The 16,076-nt window shown below is 39.5% G+C and overlaps 1 protein-coding gene across 1 annotated transcript; it reads left to right on the forward strand.

The window, feature by feature from the left end:
- The first annotated feature begins 8,278 nt into the window (after positions 1–8,278).
- Positions 8,279–8,806, forward strand: LOC138901884 (uncharacterized). The gene has a single exon (XM_070189681.1). The coding sequence runs from the start codon at positions 8,279–8,281 to the stop codon at positions 8,804–8,806; it is 528 nt and encodes a 175-aa protein (XP_070045782.1).
- Positions 8,807–16,076: the final 7,270 nt, after the last annotated feature.

Consider the following 16,076-nt stretch of genomic DNA (forward strand, 5'->3'; position numbering starts at 1 on the left):
AGAAATGACACTATCATTATCGTTTAAGCGTCGTAACTATTATGTATCGACCGCAACCTATTTTACGATGAAACGGACAGCACCTCCCCTATTTATATGACTTCCCACAAGTCAATACAATCACCAAACAGCCCAAACAACATCATTAATAATCATATTGAGCCTCCAAAACAGTCCACCAACTAACAACATTACTACCAAGCCTTTCGATATATATTTCACAAGTTCTAGCATCAACGACTTAGCCACAACTTGGATAATCTTAAATATATATAGAGTAAGAGGTTCCTTACCTTTAAACAGAAAGAACAACTCCAATTTGACCTTAATTTTCCACGAAATATCCCTTCAATTCTGCCACAAGAACAAGGAAGCGAAACTAGCAATTAATTCGGGTTTTTTGGCACTAGAATTACTTTAGAAAACTTGAAATCACCTAGGGTTGATATTAAAAACTTGTAGGAGTATTTACAGAACATAAAACACTTAAAACAACCTCCCACACGAGCTGGAACAACACAAAAATCAGCAACAACAAGAAGAACAAGAAACTTACTAGCGCCACGGGATTCCCGACACTTGATTTGTGTTGTTTGCCCTTTGTTTGGGTCTTGGATCATGAGAGAACCTTGAGAGACTGTTTTTAGGGTTATAAGGTCTGAATATACTGAAAAATAATGACTTAAAACGGGGTTGAGGTATCTTATATATGTCCATATGTCTTAAACCGCCTTTGTGGGCCCCATAGAGAGCAGCTTGGCGCACTCTCGCGAAAACGCGAATATCTCTCTATTCCGAGATCGTATCGATGAACGGTTTAATGCGTTGGAAATTAGACTCATAGATCTTCAATTTGATAGGTAGATCACCCCATAATTCCAAGCACATTGGGAGAAAAATGTAGTAACATTTGACCTAAAGTTTAAGTAAAATTATAAACCTAAGTTGCGACAACTTTTATCGACTTTTGTTTCATAACTCGCTTGACTTCAAGACTTATGATACGGATATTATATGATTCAAATACATTAAAACAAGACCTCTTGGGATAGTTAATCACCTCTAGTGTTACCCGAAAATACGGGTTACAACATCCTTGATTCGTTTAACTTCTAATACTTGTTAACCACTCTTATACACCCTTGTATCGTTTAAGACCAATAGGATTAACTTCTTATCATCTCAAAGATAATCTCTTCTTGGATTTACGTCGACTAACTTACGGCGTGATCTATGGTATGCGAATTTGGGTTGTAACACCCTCTCCCCCTTAGGAACATTCGTCCTCGAATGTAAGGGTTTATGGGGTGTCTAACTCATTGTGGATTCCGACGGAGATTTCCGGCTGAGTTTCCCCTATAAAATGGACACTAGCCAAACTTGCAAGCAGTTAAACCTAACCTATGGCCTTACAAGACTATACAAAATTTAAATATCAGCAGTCAATCAACTATGAGAGTGCCGCAATACCAATGAAGTATCCATAAATCAAAACACATTGCCCCTTCTGAAATGCGCACCCTTCTCAAGCAATACCAAGTAGTAATATCATTAACCTATTCATCTGAATCCGTCCATGCTGCCTACGAATTTATGTCCTTTCCTTCAAAATTGAACTGTGACCTTGCACAAGCAAATCTCAATCCCAGAGAAAATTTCAATACGCAACATATTCCTCACGCTGGTAGGAAATATACCCCTCGAACCATGGTAAAAGCCATTGTCGAAACCCATTTGCACATAACCAAGCTATCTGAACCGAATCTCTCTAACTCAACCCAGCCACGCAGGTTGCCAAAACCCAAGAGCATTGCCACAAAACACCTGTAGAGTCTTCATAAGTACCCAAAGAACCGATCATACCCATTACTGTGCTAACCCAACCTACTACCACGCTGTCCTATTTCTCCAAGTCTCTTCCAAATTGCCTTCAAGTTGATACTTCTCCTTGCTGGAGCACCACGATCCTTAACCAAAATTCACCACACAAGAGGCCCTATTATAAAACCACCATACCCTAAGGCCCATAAGCTGCTGATTTCCCTCGTAAGCACCCCAAAGCACCACAACTGAGATACCCACTCTAAAGAGACCTTATGTGAACCTAAAACTGTTTCTTTCACCTTCTCGACGCAGAAATGCATAATCCACAATGGTATAAAAATGACATAAGTCTTGACACCATCTAATGTAACTCTCAGTTTCTAGCCATATACCAATCTTGAAAATTCCAAATCGCTACATATAATTCTTGAATCCATTAGAACCATTCTCAAGAGTCATCCACTCTGCTCAAATCTCAATTGAACCGACCAAATGGACCGAACGACCTATGCCCCATTAGTACACCAACACCCAAGGGAGTAGTCCACACTCCTAAGCACTTGAGCAAATTCCTACTCCATGTACCCTACATCCTTCGCGAATAACCACTCACTTAGTTTATGATTCCCACATACCCATAGAGCGTAATACAACCTGTATCCAGAAATTCCTTTACCCGAGTCATCCTCGATCTCGACCTCTGCAAGTCATACCTGATTCACCAGTATACATCAAAGCGAAACCAATACGACACATAACTATGCAAACAACTCATCTATAGAAGACTCCCCCACTTGGCACAAAGCCATAGAACAAAACAGTCGATAACATCACGATACCCATACTCTATTACTATCAGAATCCCGCACTGAAATTCAACTAAATCCTTCGCAAGCCCATGTAACACAAACCATATAATACCTCAAATCGTCTGCAAATCTCGCATTCACCCTTGTAATAGTCAAGCCAACTTCCACAAGCGATCAAAACTCAAATTGCAACATATATCATTCACTGGTAAAATATAACTCTCTACAAAACATCATAAGGACCACACAACCTTAGGACACCTTGCAGGAGATAACTCGCCTGCTCTGCCTCAAACCGACATCTCTCTATACCCTTCCACAGTCACGACTACTACACAATCACTTAATCTTCTTGATTCTGAACTCATTAACAAGATATGAGAATCTACTTCACTCCACAACTAAACAATATGAGAGATCCCTCAACGCACCCATAACTCGAGACCATACGCCAAATCAAGACAGAAATCAAACACCCCATAGTCCTTGCTACATCTCAAGTGAACTCTTCTCGTCACATTCGAACAATCTGAACACATTTCGCAGACTTATCATACTCACCCCATAGTCATCCAATTACAAATTGCTCTAACAGGGACACCACCAGACATATAAGTCCCGCAAAAACTTGTTCACACAACCAAAATCTTCGTGCTCAAGCCACCGTCAAAACTCGACCTCAAGTCCTCCAGACTGGCCCATCATCAGCACTCCAAAATCACATCTCGTACCTCAACCATGGAATCACAAGCCGTCGATGCACAGCAGATACCGAGCGCTCATATGCGCATATGAATGCGTGGAAGGAATTCAAAGAGTTGCGCTTCAAGCTGAATCAATGTCGTACGATAAAGAAACAAAGATGGGAAGTATATCCTAAATATCCTGTAGCCTCTCGAAGATATGTATGGCTGTTATCATACCGATCCGCAAGACTCTACTACACACTTGCTCATGACTTGTAGAACCTATGAAGCTAGAGCTCTGATACCACCTGTCACGACCCGAAATCCACCTGGTCGTGATGGCACCTAACCCAACCCACTAGGTAAGCCAGTTAACCATTAACCAATTCTAATAATAAATAATAAAGCAATTAAGTAAAGAAATTATCTGAATCTGAATCTCATACATTCCCCAGGAACTGGTAGTACAAATCATGAGCTTCTAAGAATAGAGTTTACAAAGCGAAAAGGATATAAATACATAGTCTATTTGAATAGTACATAAACAGAGTTTTATAGATCTAAAGCTACCACGAACAAGAGGCAACTACAGCCGGGACCCATGTATATCTTCAATCCAGCTCCCATCGAGCACAGCAACATCAACAGCCAACATCTGCACACAAGGTGCAGAAGTGTAGTATGAGTACAACCGACCCCATGTACTCAATAAGTAACAAACCTAACCTTAGGTTGAAAGTAGTGACGAGCTTATACCAAGGTCGGTCCCAACTTCAATAATCAATAATAGTTCATAACAACATAAAACAAGTAATACCAGAAGTAACTCAACAATCAAATGCTCAACAAAAACATGATTTCTTAAAATAGTTCTTCCTTACAAGTACTTCAATGAAAACCCAAATCCTTTACCAGAGTTAGCAAAAATATGAATAAGTTTGAAAATAATCCTTTCCATAATAAATAAGATGTTTCATTTTCTTTCAAGATAACCAGTGTAAAATAAATGCATCACTATGCCCATATGTCAACATATGTGAGAAATCATGAATGATGTGATACCGTACAATATGAGAAAAATACATCTTTATGCCTGTATATCATGTGTGCATATCAATCAATGTATCTCAGAGATGAACTCGTGTACTCACACTCTCAGAGTACTCAATCTCACTGTATCACATTCTCTCTCACTATGCTCAAGGCTCAGCATACTCAATCACTCAGCGTTGTACAATACCTGCTGCGGCATGCAGCCCGATCCATATATGATCATAAGGCATGTTACGACGTGCAACCCTATCCACATATATATAGTCGACTGCGCTCACTAGGGGTGTGTAAACATCGGAGGGGCTCCTTCCACCCAAGCGCTATATTGCTACGGCGTACATCCCGATCCAATATTATTGCGACATGCAACCCGACCCAATATTTTTGCGGTGTGCAACCCGATCCAATAATATATATATATATATATATATATATATATATATATATATATATATATATATATGCCCGAATGCTCGTTGCGGCGTGCAACCCGATCCACATAAAATATAATCAATATAATATGCTGCGGCGTGCAGCCCGATCCCAAAATGTCACTCTCACTCAGGCCCTCGGCCTCACTCAGTCATCAATCTCTCCAGTCTCACTCACGACCTCATAATGTCATGAAACTAGCCCGACAATAATGATATGATGTATCAATAAATAATATCTGAGACTAAGATATGGTGTAAATGCATGAATATTACTGAGTATGAAATATCTATGAAGTCAGTGAGATGATAGTAAGAAACGACCACTATGGGTCCAAACAATATTGGCATAAAGCTTAAACATGATATCTAGCATGATTGACAGCTCAATTACTTTATCATATGGTGAAAATACGGATATCAACAAAATAGGGCCACTATTTAGTGCCGTGGAAACAACAGAGTCCCAATTCACATGGTGCACACTCACACGCCCGTCACCTAGCATGTGCGTCACCTCAACACAAATCACGTAACACGTATTTAGGGGTTTCATACCCTCAGAACTAAGATTAGAAGTGTTCCTTACTTCGAACAAGCCAATTCCAACACCGAGCAAGTCAAGCGATGCTCCAAAATGCCATCCCGCGTGTTCCGACCTCCAAACGGCTCAAAAACTAACCAAAAACAACTCAAATACATCAAACAATGCTAAAGGAATCAATCCTGATCGAAAAGATCAAATCTTGAATCAAAAGCCCAACCCGTGCCCGCACCTCAAAACCCGACAAAATTTACATAATCCAACAACCCATTCATTTACGAGTCCAACCATACTAGTTTTACTAAAATCCGACTCCAATTCGATGTTCAAAACTCAAAAATTCATATTATGAAATTTTATGCCAAAACCCCCAATTGCTTCTATAAAATGCACAATCCAATTACCAAAACCGAAGGTAGATTCGTGATATAAGATCAAAATTTAGTAGAGAATACTTACCCCAGTCACAAGATGAAAATTACTCCAAGAATTGCCTCAATCCGAGCTTGGAAATGTTAAAATGAAGCCAAAATGGCGAACCCTTGTATTTATCATTCTGCCCAGCACTTTCGCACCTGCGGCACATTAGCCGCTTCTGAAGCGTCGCATTTGCGAGCAAAAATGAGCTTCTGTGGAGAACCCTGCTCCCAGCAATATTTTCGCTCCTGTGACCCCTTCGTCTCCTCTGCGACCCTCGCACCTACGCAAACCAGCCGCAAGTGCGGTCACACCACAATTAACAATCTTAGCAAAAATCCAAAATGCAATGAAATGATTCAAACCTCGTCGGAAACTCACCCGAGCCTCTCAGGACCCCGTCCGAATATACCAACAAGTTCCATAACATAATACGGACCTACTCAAGGTCTCAAAACACACATAACAACATCAAAACGATGAATCACACCTCAAATTGAAATCTATGAACTTTGAACTTTCAAATTCAATAACTCATGCCGAAACATAGCAAATCAATCTGGAATGACTTCAAATTTTGCGCACAACTCACAAATAATATAACGAAGCTATTTCAATTCCCGGAATTACAATCCGAATCCGATATCAAAGAGTCCACTCCCGGTCAAACTTTCCAAAATTTTAACTTTCGCCATTTCGAGCCAAATTCAACTACGGACCTCCGAATCACAATCCGGATGCGCTCCTAAGTACGAAATAACCCAACGGAGCTAATGGAATAATCAAAACTCCATTCTGGGTTCGAATTCACAAAAAAATCAAACTTCGTCGACTCTTTCAAATATAAAGCTTTTAGCTGAGAATCATTCTTTTAAATCAATTTCGACTAACCTGAAAACCAAAACCGACGATTCACATAAGTCATATTACATCATACGGAGCTACTCATGCCCTCAAATAACCGAGAGAAGTGTAAATACTCAAAACAACTGGTCGGGTCGTTACAATAATAAAATCATTTTTTTTCATTTCTCATCTTCTTTTCCTTTTACGTAGCTAATCTCTATGAACGTACCTCACACGTTATCGTCGATCATCACAAAAAAATATTTAGGTAATTCTTGTAATTCTTATCTTCTTTTTGGAAATCAGTAAATTATTTGTTAGGAAGAGCATTTATGTTTGCTAAAAAATTCATCCGAAAAAGGTTATGTAATTCTTGTAATTCTTTTCATTTATTTGGAAAAATCAATCAATTATTTGTTAGGAAGAATGCATATAGATTCTTCTCACTCTTTTAGCTAATTAACACCATGTATATTTTATTAACGCAATTCTTTGTGGTTACTTATGTGAACAAAATGGGAAAATATTTTAAAAGCATATAAGAAGACTTGGTATCGAACCATAAGAACTTGCTGAAAGATCCTAAAAGGTGACGATTTTCATCCAAATTTGTTCTGATACTTGCTTCATGGTGTGACTTCTTACTGCATGAAGGAGAAGAAGGTTTTTTGGATTATCTACACGTGTTACTTTTAATATTATTCTTGTTAATTGATCACCGCTCTTTTTTTGTACTTTTCCTCCTTTATGTGAAACTTAAGATTTGAGTTTTGGCATGTTATATTACTATATTATATTCTCAATAAAACTAACTGATGTTCTATGGTTTGTCTTGATTAATAAATTCACCTTGAAAATTTATTTCACCACGAGAAACCACATAGATGTTATTCTAATGATCATAACACTTGATGTTCCGTACGTCCAACAACTTTAAGAATTTGGAAACTCTTGACTTTGTTTAATTTTTAATTTGAAATTTATATGTGTTATAAATAGAGTTTTATTTAAGATGATGTCTATATTTTAGAGAGATTTTAGGGATTTTACTTGGTGGCTAAGTCACTCTTTTCCTATAGATAGAAGGGTCCTATTCCATTGTAATTCATCCCAAAATTCACTCTCTTTCTCTGCAATATTGTTCTTTTTCTTTTATTATTTCATTTTACGTCATCAGCACGAGACTCCACCATCTCAAGAAGCTCTTTGAGAATATTAAGGTATAACTTTTCTCCTCTTTTAATTATGACTGATATTATGAAAAGAAAGTTTATTTCTGTTGAAATTTTGGGCAAGAACTATATGACATGGGTGTTTGATGTTGAAATCCATTTAGATGCAATGGGTCTTGGAGACGCCATTAAAGATAAAAATAAAGCATCTACCCAAGACTGTGCTAAGGCCTTGATTTTCTTGCGCCATCACCTTGATAAAGGGTTGAAAATAGAATATCTCACAGTCAAAGATCCACTTGTTTTGTGGAATGGCTAAAAGGAAAGATATGACAACTTAAAGTTGGTCACTCTTCCACAAGCACGATATGATTGGGCTCATCTGAGGCTCCAAGACTTTAAGTCTGTTTCTGAATATAATTCTGCGATGTTCAGAATTACTTTTAAATTGAAACTCTGTGGAGATAGTATCAATTACTATGATATGCTTAAAAAAATGTTCACAATATTTCATGCCTCCAATATAGTCTTGCAACAGGAGTACCGAGAGAAAGATTTCAAGAAGTATTCTGAGTTGATTTCTCTTCTCCTTATGGCTGAACGAAATAACGACTTGCTCATGAGAAATCACGAAAATCGACCCATTGGGTCTACACCTTTGCCAGAAGTGGATGAGGTGTATTCCCATTATTCTAAGCGTAGAAAAGATCGTGGCCCTATTCATGGTCGTGGTCGTGGCCAAGGAAGAAATTTTTCTAGTATTAATCACCCTCCAAAGAAAGATAACCACCAAAGGTGGAAAGGGCAAAATGAGAAGCCAAAGGCAAATGGTTCAGAAACTGAATGTTATCGTTGCGGTGGAAAAGGACATTGGGCAAATATTTGTCGTACACCAAGATATTTGGTTGAGCTTTATCAAGCATCTCTAAAGAATAAAGGCCCTGAAGCTAATTTTGTCTATGACAATGAATTTGATATCACCCAGATGTGGCAGACTTCTTTGAGCACCCTAATGGAAAAATAGATCACTTGATCGGTGATAGATCTATGATTAAAGATGATTGAGTAGTTTGATTTTTATTTTTGCATATTCATAGTAGTTAATAAACATCATGTAATCACAGTTATTTACCTGAGTAGTAGTTATTAATATCAATTAGTAACATTTATCTTATGAAATAGTGTTAGTTCGTTTTGATTAAGGAAGTATTTAAAAAACTTGATAACTTGACATCATACACTTGCTTTCTGATGAATTTCCTTGCATTCAATGATATTTCTTATGAACTTAAAGTACAGTAACACATACGAACCTAACACGCACACAATATCTTTGTCCAACAAAGCTAATGCTAAATGTATGGCAATAGAAGCAGACAACAGTTGCACATGCTAATTTCCAGGGAGATAAGTTGTACTACAATCCGATGTTTAGACTATGTAATTGTTTATATCATAAATCATTGCTCAAAATTACATTCAAAGGTCATTATTGAATTATTTATTTAACTTTATTTTTTTCCTTTTTCTCTGAAAATACTAATGTTTATTCGTATATTTTTTTTGTATGTCAAACAATGGGAAGCAAATATAGATACCTCACAAAGCAAACTTGGATCAAAGTTTAATTGTAAAAATATTTGTTTAATTGATTCATGTACGACACATACAATATTAAAAGAGAAGAAATATTTCTCTCATTTAAGTATGTGTAAGACAGATGTTACTACAATTTCTGGTAGTAGTACTCTAATTGAAGGCTCTGGAAAAGCTACTATCATAGATAATGTAATGTTCTCCTCCAAGTCCAAGAGGAACTTGTTGAGTTTTAAAGATATCTGCCGAAATGGATATCATATTGAGACAATAGATGAGAATAATCTTGAATATCTCATCGTTACCAAAAATGTCTCTAGCCAAAAAAAGATTATTGAGAAGTTCCCATCTTTATCTTGTGGCATATATTGGACAAGACTTAGTGCAATTGAGGCACATTCTATTATAAACCAAAAGGTTACCGATTCCAATATTTTTGTACTTTGGCATGATCGATTGGGACATCCTGGATCAATTATGATGAGACGAATTATAGAAAAATCAAGTGCATCCATTAAAGAATTTAAAGATTCTTTTAAATAATGAATTTTCTTGCACTTCTTGTTATCAAGACAAGTTAATTATTAGACCATCACCAACAAAGGTTGGGATTGAGTCCCTTGCGTTTTTGGAACGTATACAAGGGGACATTTGTGGACCTATTCACCCACCTAGTGGGCCGTTTAGATATTTCATGGTCTTAATAGATGCGTCTTCTAGATTGCAAAATTAATGGTACAAATAATTCGATTACGGGCGCAATTCCCCGATCATCCAATTAAGTTTATTAGACTTGATAATGCTGCTGAGTTTTCATCCCAAGCATTTAATGATTATTGCTTATCAATTTGGATAAAAGTGGAACATCCTGTAGCTCATATTCACACTCAAAATGGCCTTGCAGAGTCTTTGATTAAACGTCTACAATTGATAGCAAGACCGTTACTCATAAAAATAAGGTTACCCACTTCTGTTTGGGGTCATGCCATTTTGCATGCAGCAATGCTAGTTCATCTCAGACAGATAAATTATCATAAATATTCCCCGTTGTAATTCGTTTTGGGTCATGAACCTAATATATCCCATTTAAAAAATTTTGGATGCGCAGTATTTTTGCCTGTAGCACTGCCATATCGCACCAAAATGGGTCTCCAAAGAAGGTTAGGAATATATGTTGGGTTTGAATCGCCCTCCATTATTCGCTATCTTGAAACATTAACGAGGGATTTGTTCACTGCTCGATTTGCAGATTGTCGATTCGATAAGAAACTTTTTTCAAAATTAGGGGGAGAAATTGGTGAAACCAAACAGAAAATTTTTTGGAAAAATCCATCATTATCTCATCTTGATCCGCGTGCCTCTATTTGTGAAAAAAGGTACAAAAGATTATCCATTTGCAAAGAATAGCAAATCAAATGCCAGATGCATTTACGGATCTGAAAAGGATAACAAAATCACATATTCCTGCAGAGAGAGTTCCAATCGGTATTGATATCCCTTTTAGACAATCTTCTAGTGTCATAGCTAATGAGTCAAAAGCACGTCTAAAATGTAGTAGACCATTGGGTTCTAAGGATCGAAATCCTAGAAAAAGGAAAACAAATGATCAAGATGGAACTATGAAAGAGCCCCATGAAGAAATCCATGATTTAACCAATCCTGAGGTTTATGAGGAAATCAATGAGCCTGAGACTCGAGAAAATAAGAAACTATCAATAAATGGAATAGATATTGAGAGAAATTTGAATCGATTGGATATAGTGGTGGATTATATCTTTGCATATAATGTTGCATCTAGCATTATGCAAGATAGTGAGGATCTTGAACCTCAATCTATTAGAGAATGTCGACAAAGACGTGATTGGCCAAAATGGCAAGAAGCAATCCAATCAGAGTTGAATTCACTTGCGAAATGTGAAATTTTTGGGCATGTAGTCCAAACACCTAATGGTGTTAAGCCTGTTGGCTATAAATGGGTCTTTGTACGTAAGAGAAATGAGAAAAATGAGGTACAAAGATATAAGGCACGCCTTGTTGCACAAGGATTTTCACAAAGGCCTGGTGTAGATTATGAAGAGACATATTCACCTGTTATGGATGCAATAACATTTCTTTAACTCATTAGTTTTTCTGTCCATGAAAAGCTTGACATGCATTTAATGGATGTGGTTACAGCCTACCTTTATGGCTCACTTGATAAGGAGATATACATGAAAATTTCCTAGGGATTTAAAATGCCTGACGCATATAATTCAAAGTCCCGAAAAATATTTTCAATCAAATTTTCAAGATTTTTGTATGGTCTAAAGCAATCAGGCGAATGTAGTATAATCATCTTAGTGAGTATTTATTAAAGGAAGGTTATATAAATGATGTCATTTGCCCATCTATTTTTATAAAGAAAAAAACATCAAAATTTGTTGTACTTGCCGTATATGTCGATGACATAAACCTTATTGGAATACCTACAGAACTCCAAAAGGCAATTGATTATTTAGAGAAATAATTCTAGATGAAAGATCTCGGAAAGACAAAAATATGTTTCGGTTTGCAAATTGAACATATGGCAAACATAATTTTTGTTCATCAATCTGCCTATACAGAAAAGGTATTGAAACGGTTTTACATGGATGGAGCACATCCATTAAGTACTCCGATGGTTGTTCGATCACTTTGATGTGAATAAGGATCCATTCTGACCTCAAGAAAAGAATGAAGAGCTACTTGGTCCTTGTAACGATCCGGGCGGTCGTTTTGAGTATTATAACCCCGTTCTCCTATTTACTGCTCAATTTATGCTATATAGTTATTTTATGACTTACCGGGTTAGTTGGTTCGGGTCCGGAAGGAATTCGAAATGAAATGAGACACTTAGTCTCATAATTGAAAATTTAAGTTAGAAAAGTGGACCGGATATGGACCTATGTGTAAACGACCTCGGATTTGAATTTTAATGATTCCAATAGCTCCGTATGGTGAATTTCGTCTTACGAGTGTGTTCGAAATATTATTTGGAGGTCCGTAGTGGAATTAGCCTTGAAATGTTGAAAGTTAAATTTTTGGAACGTTTGACCGGGGGGTTGACTTTTTGATAACGGGGTCAAAATACGATTCTGAAATTTGAGTACCTCCGTTATGTCATTTATAACTTGTGTGCAAAATTTGTGGTCAATCAGAAGTGATTTGATAGGTTCCAGAGTCATTTGTAGAAATTAGAAATTTTGAAGTTCATTAGGCTTGAATCTATGTGTGATTCGTGTTTTAGTGTTGTTGGATGTGATTTGAAGACTCGACTAAGTTCGTATGATATTTTAGGACTTGTTGGTACATTTGGTTGAGGTCCCGGGGGCCTCAGGTGAGTTTCGGATGGTTAACGGATCAAATTCGGACTTAGAAGAAATGGCTGAAGTTTCTGCCCTCTGCTACAATCGCACCTATGGAAATTCTATCGCAGGTGTAAGCTCACAAAAGTGAGCCTAGCAAGAGCAGATGCGCAAATGGACTATAGGGCAGTGGTCGCAGGTGCAAGGGAAATTCTGTACCTGCGTGAGCGCAGATGCGGAGGGACGCGCGCAGAAGCGGCCTGCGTAGGAGCGTAAATAGGAGCGCAGATGCGGGCAAAGGCGCAGATGCGGGACTTTTTCTGCACATGCGGTTGGCGCAGAAGCGGCCAAGTTACCGCAGATGCAAAAATCCCTGGACAGTACAAAAACAGAGAGGTTCCGAGCATTTGCCATTTTTGGGCATTTCAAGAAGGATTTATGACTGAGTGAGGCCGAGGGCCTGATTGTGAGATATTGATACTATAGCACGTGAGTTGTCTGTGCAGCATGTGAGTTGGCCGTGCAGATTCTTATATTATACTATAGCACGTGAGTTGGCCGTGCGGATCCCTATATTATACTATAGCATGTGAGTTGGCCGTGCATCATATGAGTTGGTCGTGCGGATCCAGATAGTTATATTATGGCACGTGAGTTGTCCTTGCAGCACATAAGTTGTCCGTGCAGATTATAGCGCTTGGGCTGTAGGAGCCCCTCCGAAGTCTGTACACCTCCAGTGAGCGCGGATACCCATTGAGAGTGAGTAATGAGGGCTGTAGGAGCCCCTCCAGAGTCTGTACACCCCCAGTGAGCGCGGGTACCCATTGAGAGTGAGTGATGAGGGCTGGGAGCCCAGGGATTGATGAGGGCTGGGAACCCAGTGAGTGATTGTTATCCTAAGAGGTTGCACTTGATTTCCATTTGTTGTTGCACTTAGTTGCTATCTGTCATTGTTGTGAAATCTCTGAAAAATTATTGATATATGGATTACATGAATAGGAACTGTATAAAAATTGATTTTACATTAAACTGCCAGATTTGATAGCATGTCTATTCTTTGCTGGAGTTACTAGAAATGAACCATAACTGTGTAGCTCATTACTATGTTCAGTTCCTTATTTATTATTGTTACTTGCTGAGTAGGTTATACTCATACTACACCCTGCACTTCGTGTGCATATCTAGGTATTCTCGGACATAGCAGGTGTTGATCCTTTCACGCGGTTGATTTTCAGGAGATTTTGAGGTAGCTGCCATGTTCTGCAGACCTTGTCTCTCCTTCTCTATCTCTTTGTTCACTGTATTTGATCTCAGACTATTATAGACTATATTTTCTAGACTTTTATTCATATTAGATGCTCATGTACTCAGTGACACCAGTTTTTGGGAGTGTTTGTATTGTATTTAAATATTATATTTTCAACCTTAAAGAGAAGTTTTGGTTTATTGAGATTATCGGCTTGCCTAGTATCGAGATAGGTGCCATCATAACAGGTTGGGATTTTGGGTCGTGACAAGTTGGTATCAGAGCCTAGGTTACATAGGTCTCACGAGTCATGAGCAGGTTTAGTAGAGTCTTGCGGATCGGTACGGAGACGTCTGTACTTATCTTCGAGAGGCTGCTGAACCCTTAGGAAAATTTTACTTTCTTGTATTCTGTCGTGCGAATTTGTTGATTCTAGAAACTAAATTTCTGCTATTCTATTCTTTCACAGATGGTGAGGACACGTACTACCGGATCGGATGGTCAGCCACCAGTGCCACCAGTTAGGGCCGCGAGAGGCCGGGGCCGTGGTAGAGGCCAGGGCCGAGGTAGAGGTCGAGGTGTAGCTCGTACCACAGTTGGAATAGCACCTGTAGTACCACTAGTTGTTCCATCTTAAGAGCAGATTCCAGATATAGTTGAGCCGACAGGATCGGCTCAGGCACCAGGTGTGCCCATTGAGATTGCAGGCATTCAAGAGACGTTGGCCCAGATATTGGCAGCCTGCACTGGTCTTGCTCAAGTAATTTCAGCTCAGGCCGCACCTTCCACTTCTCAGGTTGGGAGAGGTATTCATACCCCCGTTGCCCGTACTCCAGACCAGGTAGTACAGGGACTTTAGATACCGGGGGCACTACCATCCCAGCCGGTTGCAGCTGCTCAGGCCCCGGTAGTTCCTATTATGGCAGATGATGAGCAGAGGAGACTTGAGAGATTTGAGAGGTTTCGACCTCCACCATTTAGCGGTACTGAGTCAGAGGATGCTCAGGATTTTCTGGATAGGTGTCAACGGATGCTTCAGACAGTGGGTATTCTGGAGACCAGTGGCATCTTATTCACTACTTTTCAGTTTTTTGGGTTTGCACTCAGATGGTGGGAGACTTACGAGAGACGTAGGCCTGTTGGCGCAGCACCCCTTACTTGGCATCAGTTCTCCGTGGTCTTTTTGGAGAAGTTCATACCTTAGTCCCGCAGAGAAGAGCTGCGCATACAGTTTGAGCAGCTTTTCCAGGGTGATATGTCTGTGACGCGGTACTAGATGAGATTTTCTGAGTTGGCTCATCATGCAGTCTGGTTGGTCCCCACTGATAGGGAGAGGATTAGGAGGTTCATTGATGGCCTCACATATCAGCTGCGGTTACTTATGACTAGGGAGAGAGTATTTGGTGCTAGATGAAGCAGTGGACATTGCTTGGCAGATAGAGATGGTTCGTAGACAGGAACGTGGAGAGAGAGAGAGAGGCTACGAGGCCTCGTGGTCCGGGTGATTACAGCGGTGTTCCTTTAGGGGGCCAGTTTCATCGTGGTAGGGGTCGTTCTTACAGACACGCTCAAACGGGTCGTCCAGCTCATCGTGGTGCATCAGCTAGCCATGGTTCTTACAGTGCTCACTCAGGCCAGTCTTCATTCAGTGCACTACCAGCGCAGAGTTCTCATCATGCCTTGTCTGCACAGGCTTCTGCAGGTCATTCCTTGGGTTATCAAGAGCAGCAGCTCCGTCAGAGGAGGAGTTGTTTCGAGTGCGGAGAATTTGGTCATTTCAAGAGAGAGTGTCCTAGGCTGTTGAGTGGGGTTTTAGAGCAGAGTTCTCGACCGACGGCACCAGCACCAGCAGTTACACCACCCACCCTGCCATCTCGGGGTGGGGGTCCGGCAGCTAGGGGTCGCCCAAGAGGGGGAGGCCAATCAGGAGGCGGGCAGGCTCGATTCTATGCTTTTCTTGCCAGGCCAGATGTTGTTGCCTCAGACGCAGTGATCACAGGTATTGTTTCAGTGTGCCACAGGGAGGTGACCCTGGTTCCACTTATTCATATGCTCATTATCTAGATATGCCCTGTGAGTCCTTAGTTTTACCTATTTGTGTATCTACACCGGTGGGCTATATTATTATT

Source organism: Nicotiana tomentosiformis, chromosome 11 (genome assembly GCF_000390325.3).
Source record: "Nicotiana tomentosiformis chromosome 11, ASM39032v3, whole genome shotgun sequence".
Lineage (NCBI taxonomy): Eukaryota > Viridiplantae > Streptophyta > Magnoliopsida > Solanales > Solanaceae > Nicotiana > Nicotiana tomentosiformis.

Excerpts from the sequence above, each read along its gene's own strand:
- LOC138901884 (XM_070189681.1), top strand. The coding sequence starts at position 8,279 with ATGTTCACAATATTTCATGCCTCCAATATAGTCTTGCAACAGGAGTAC.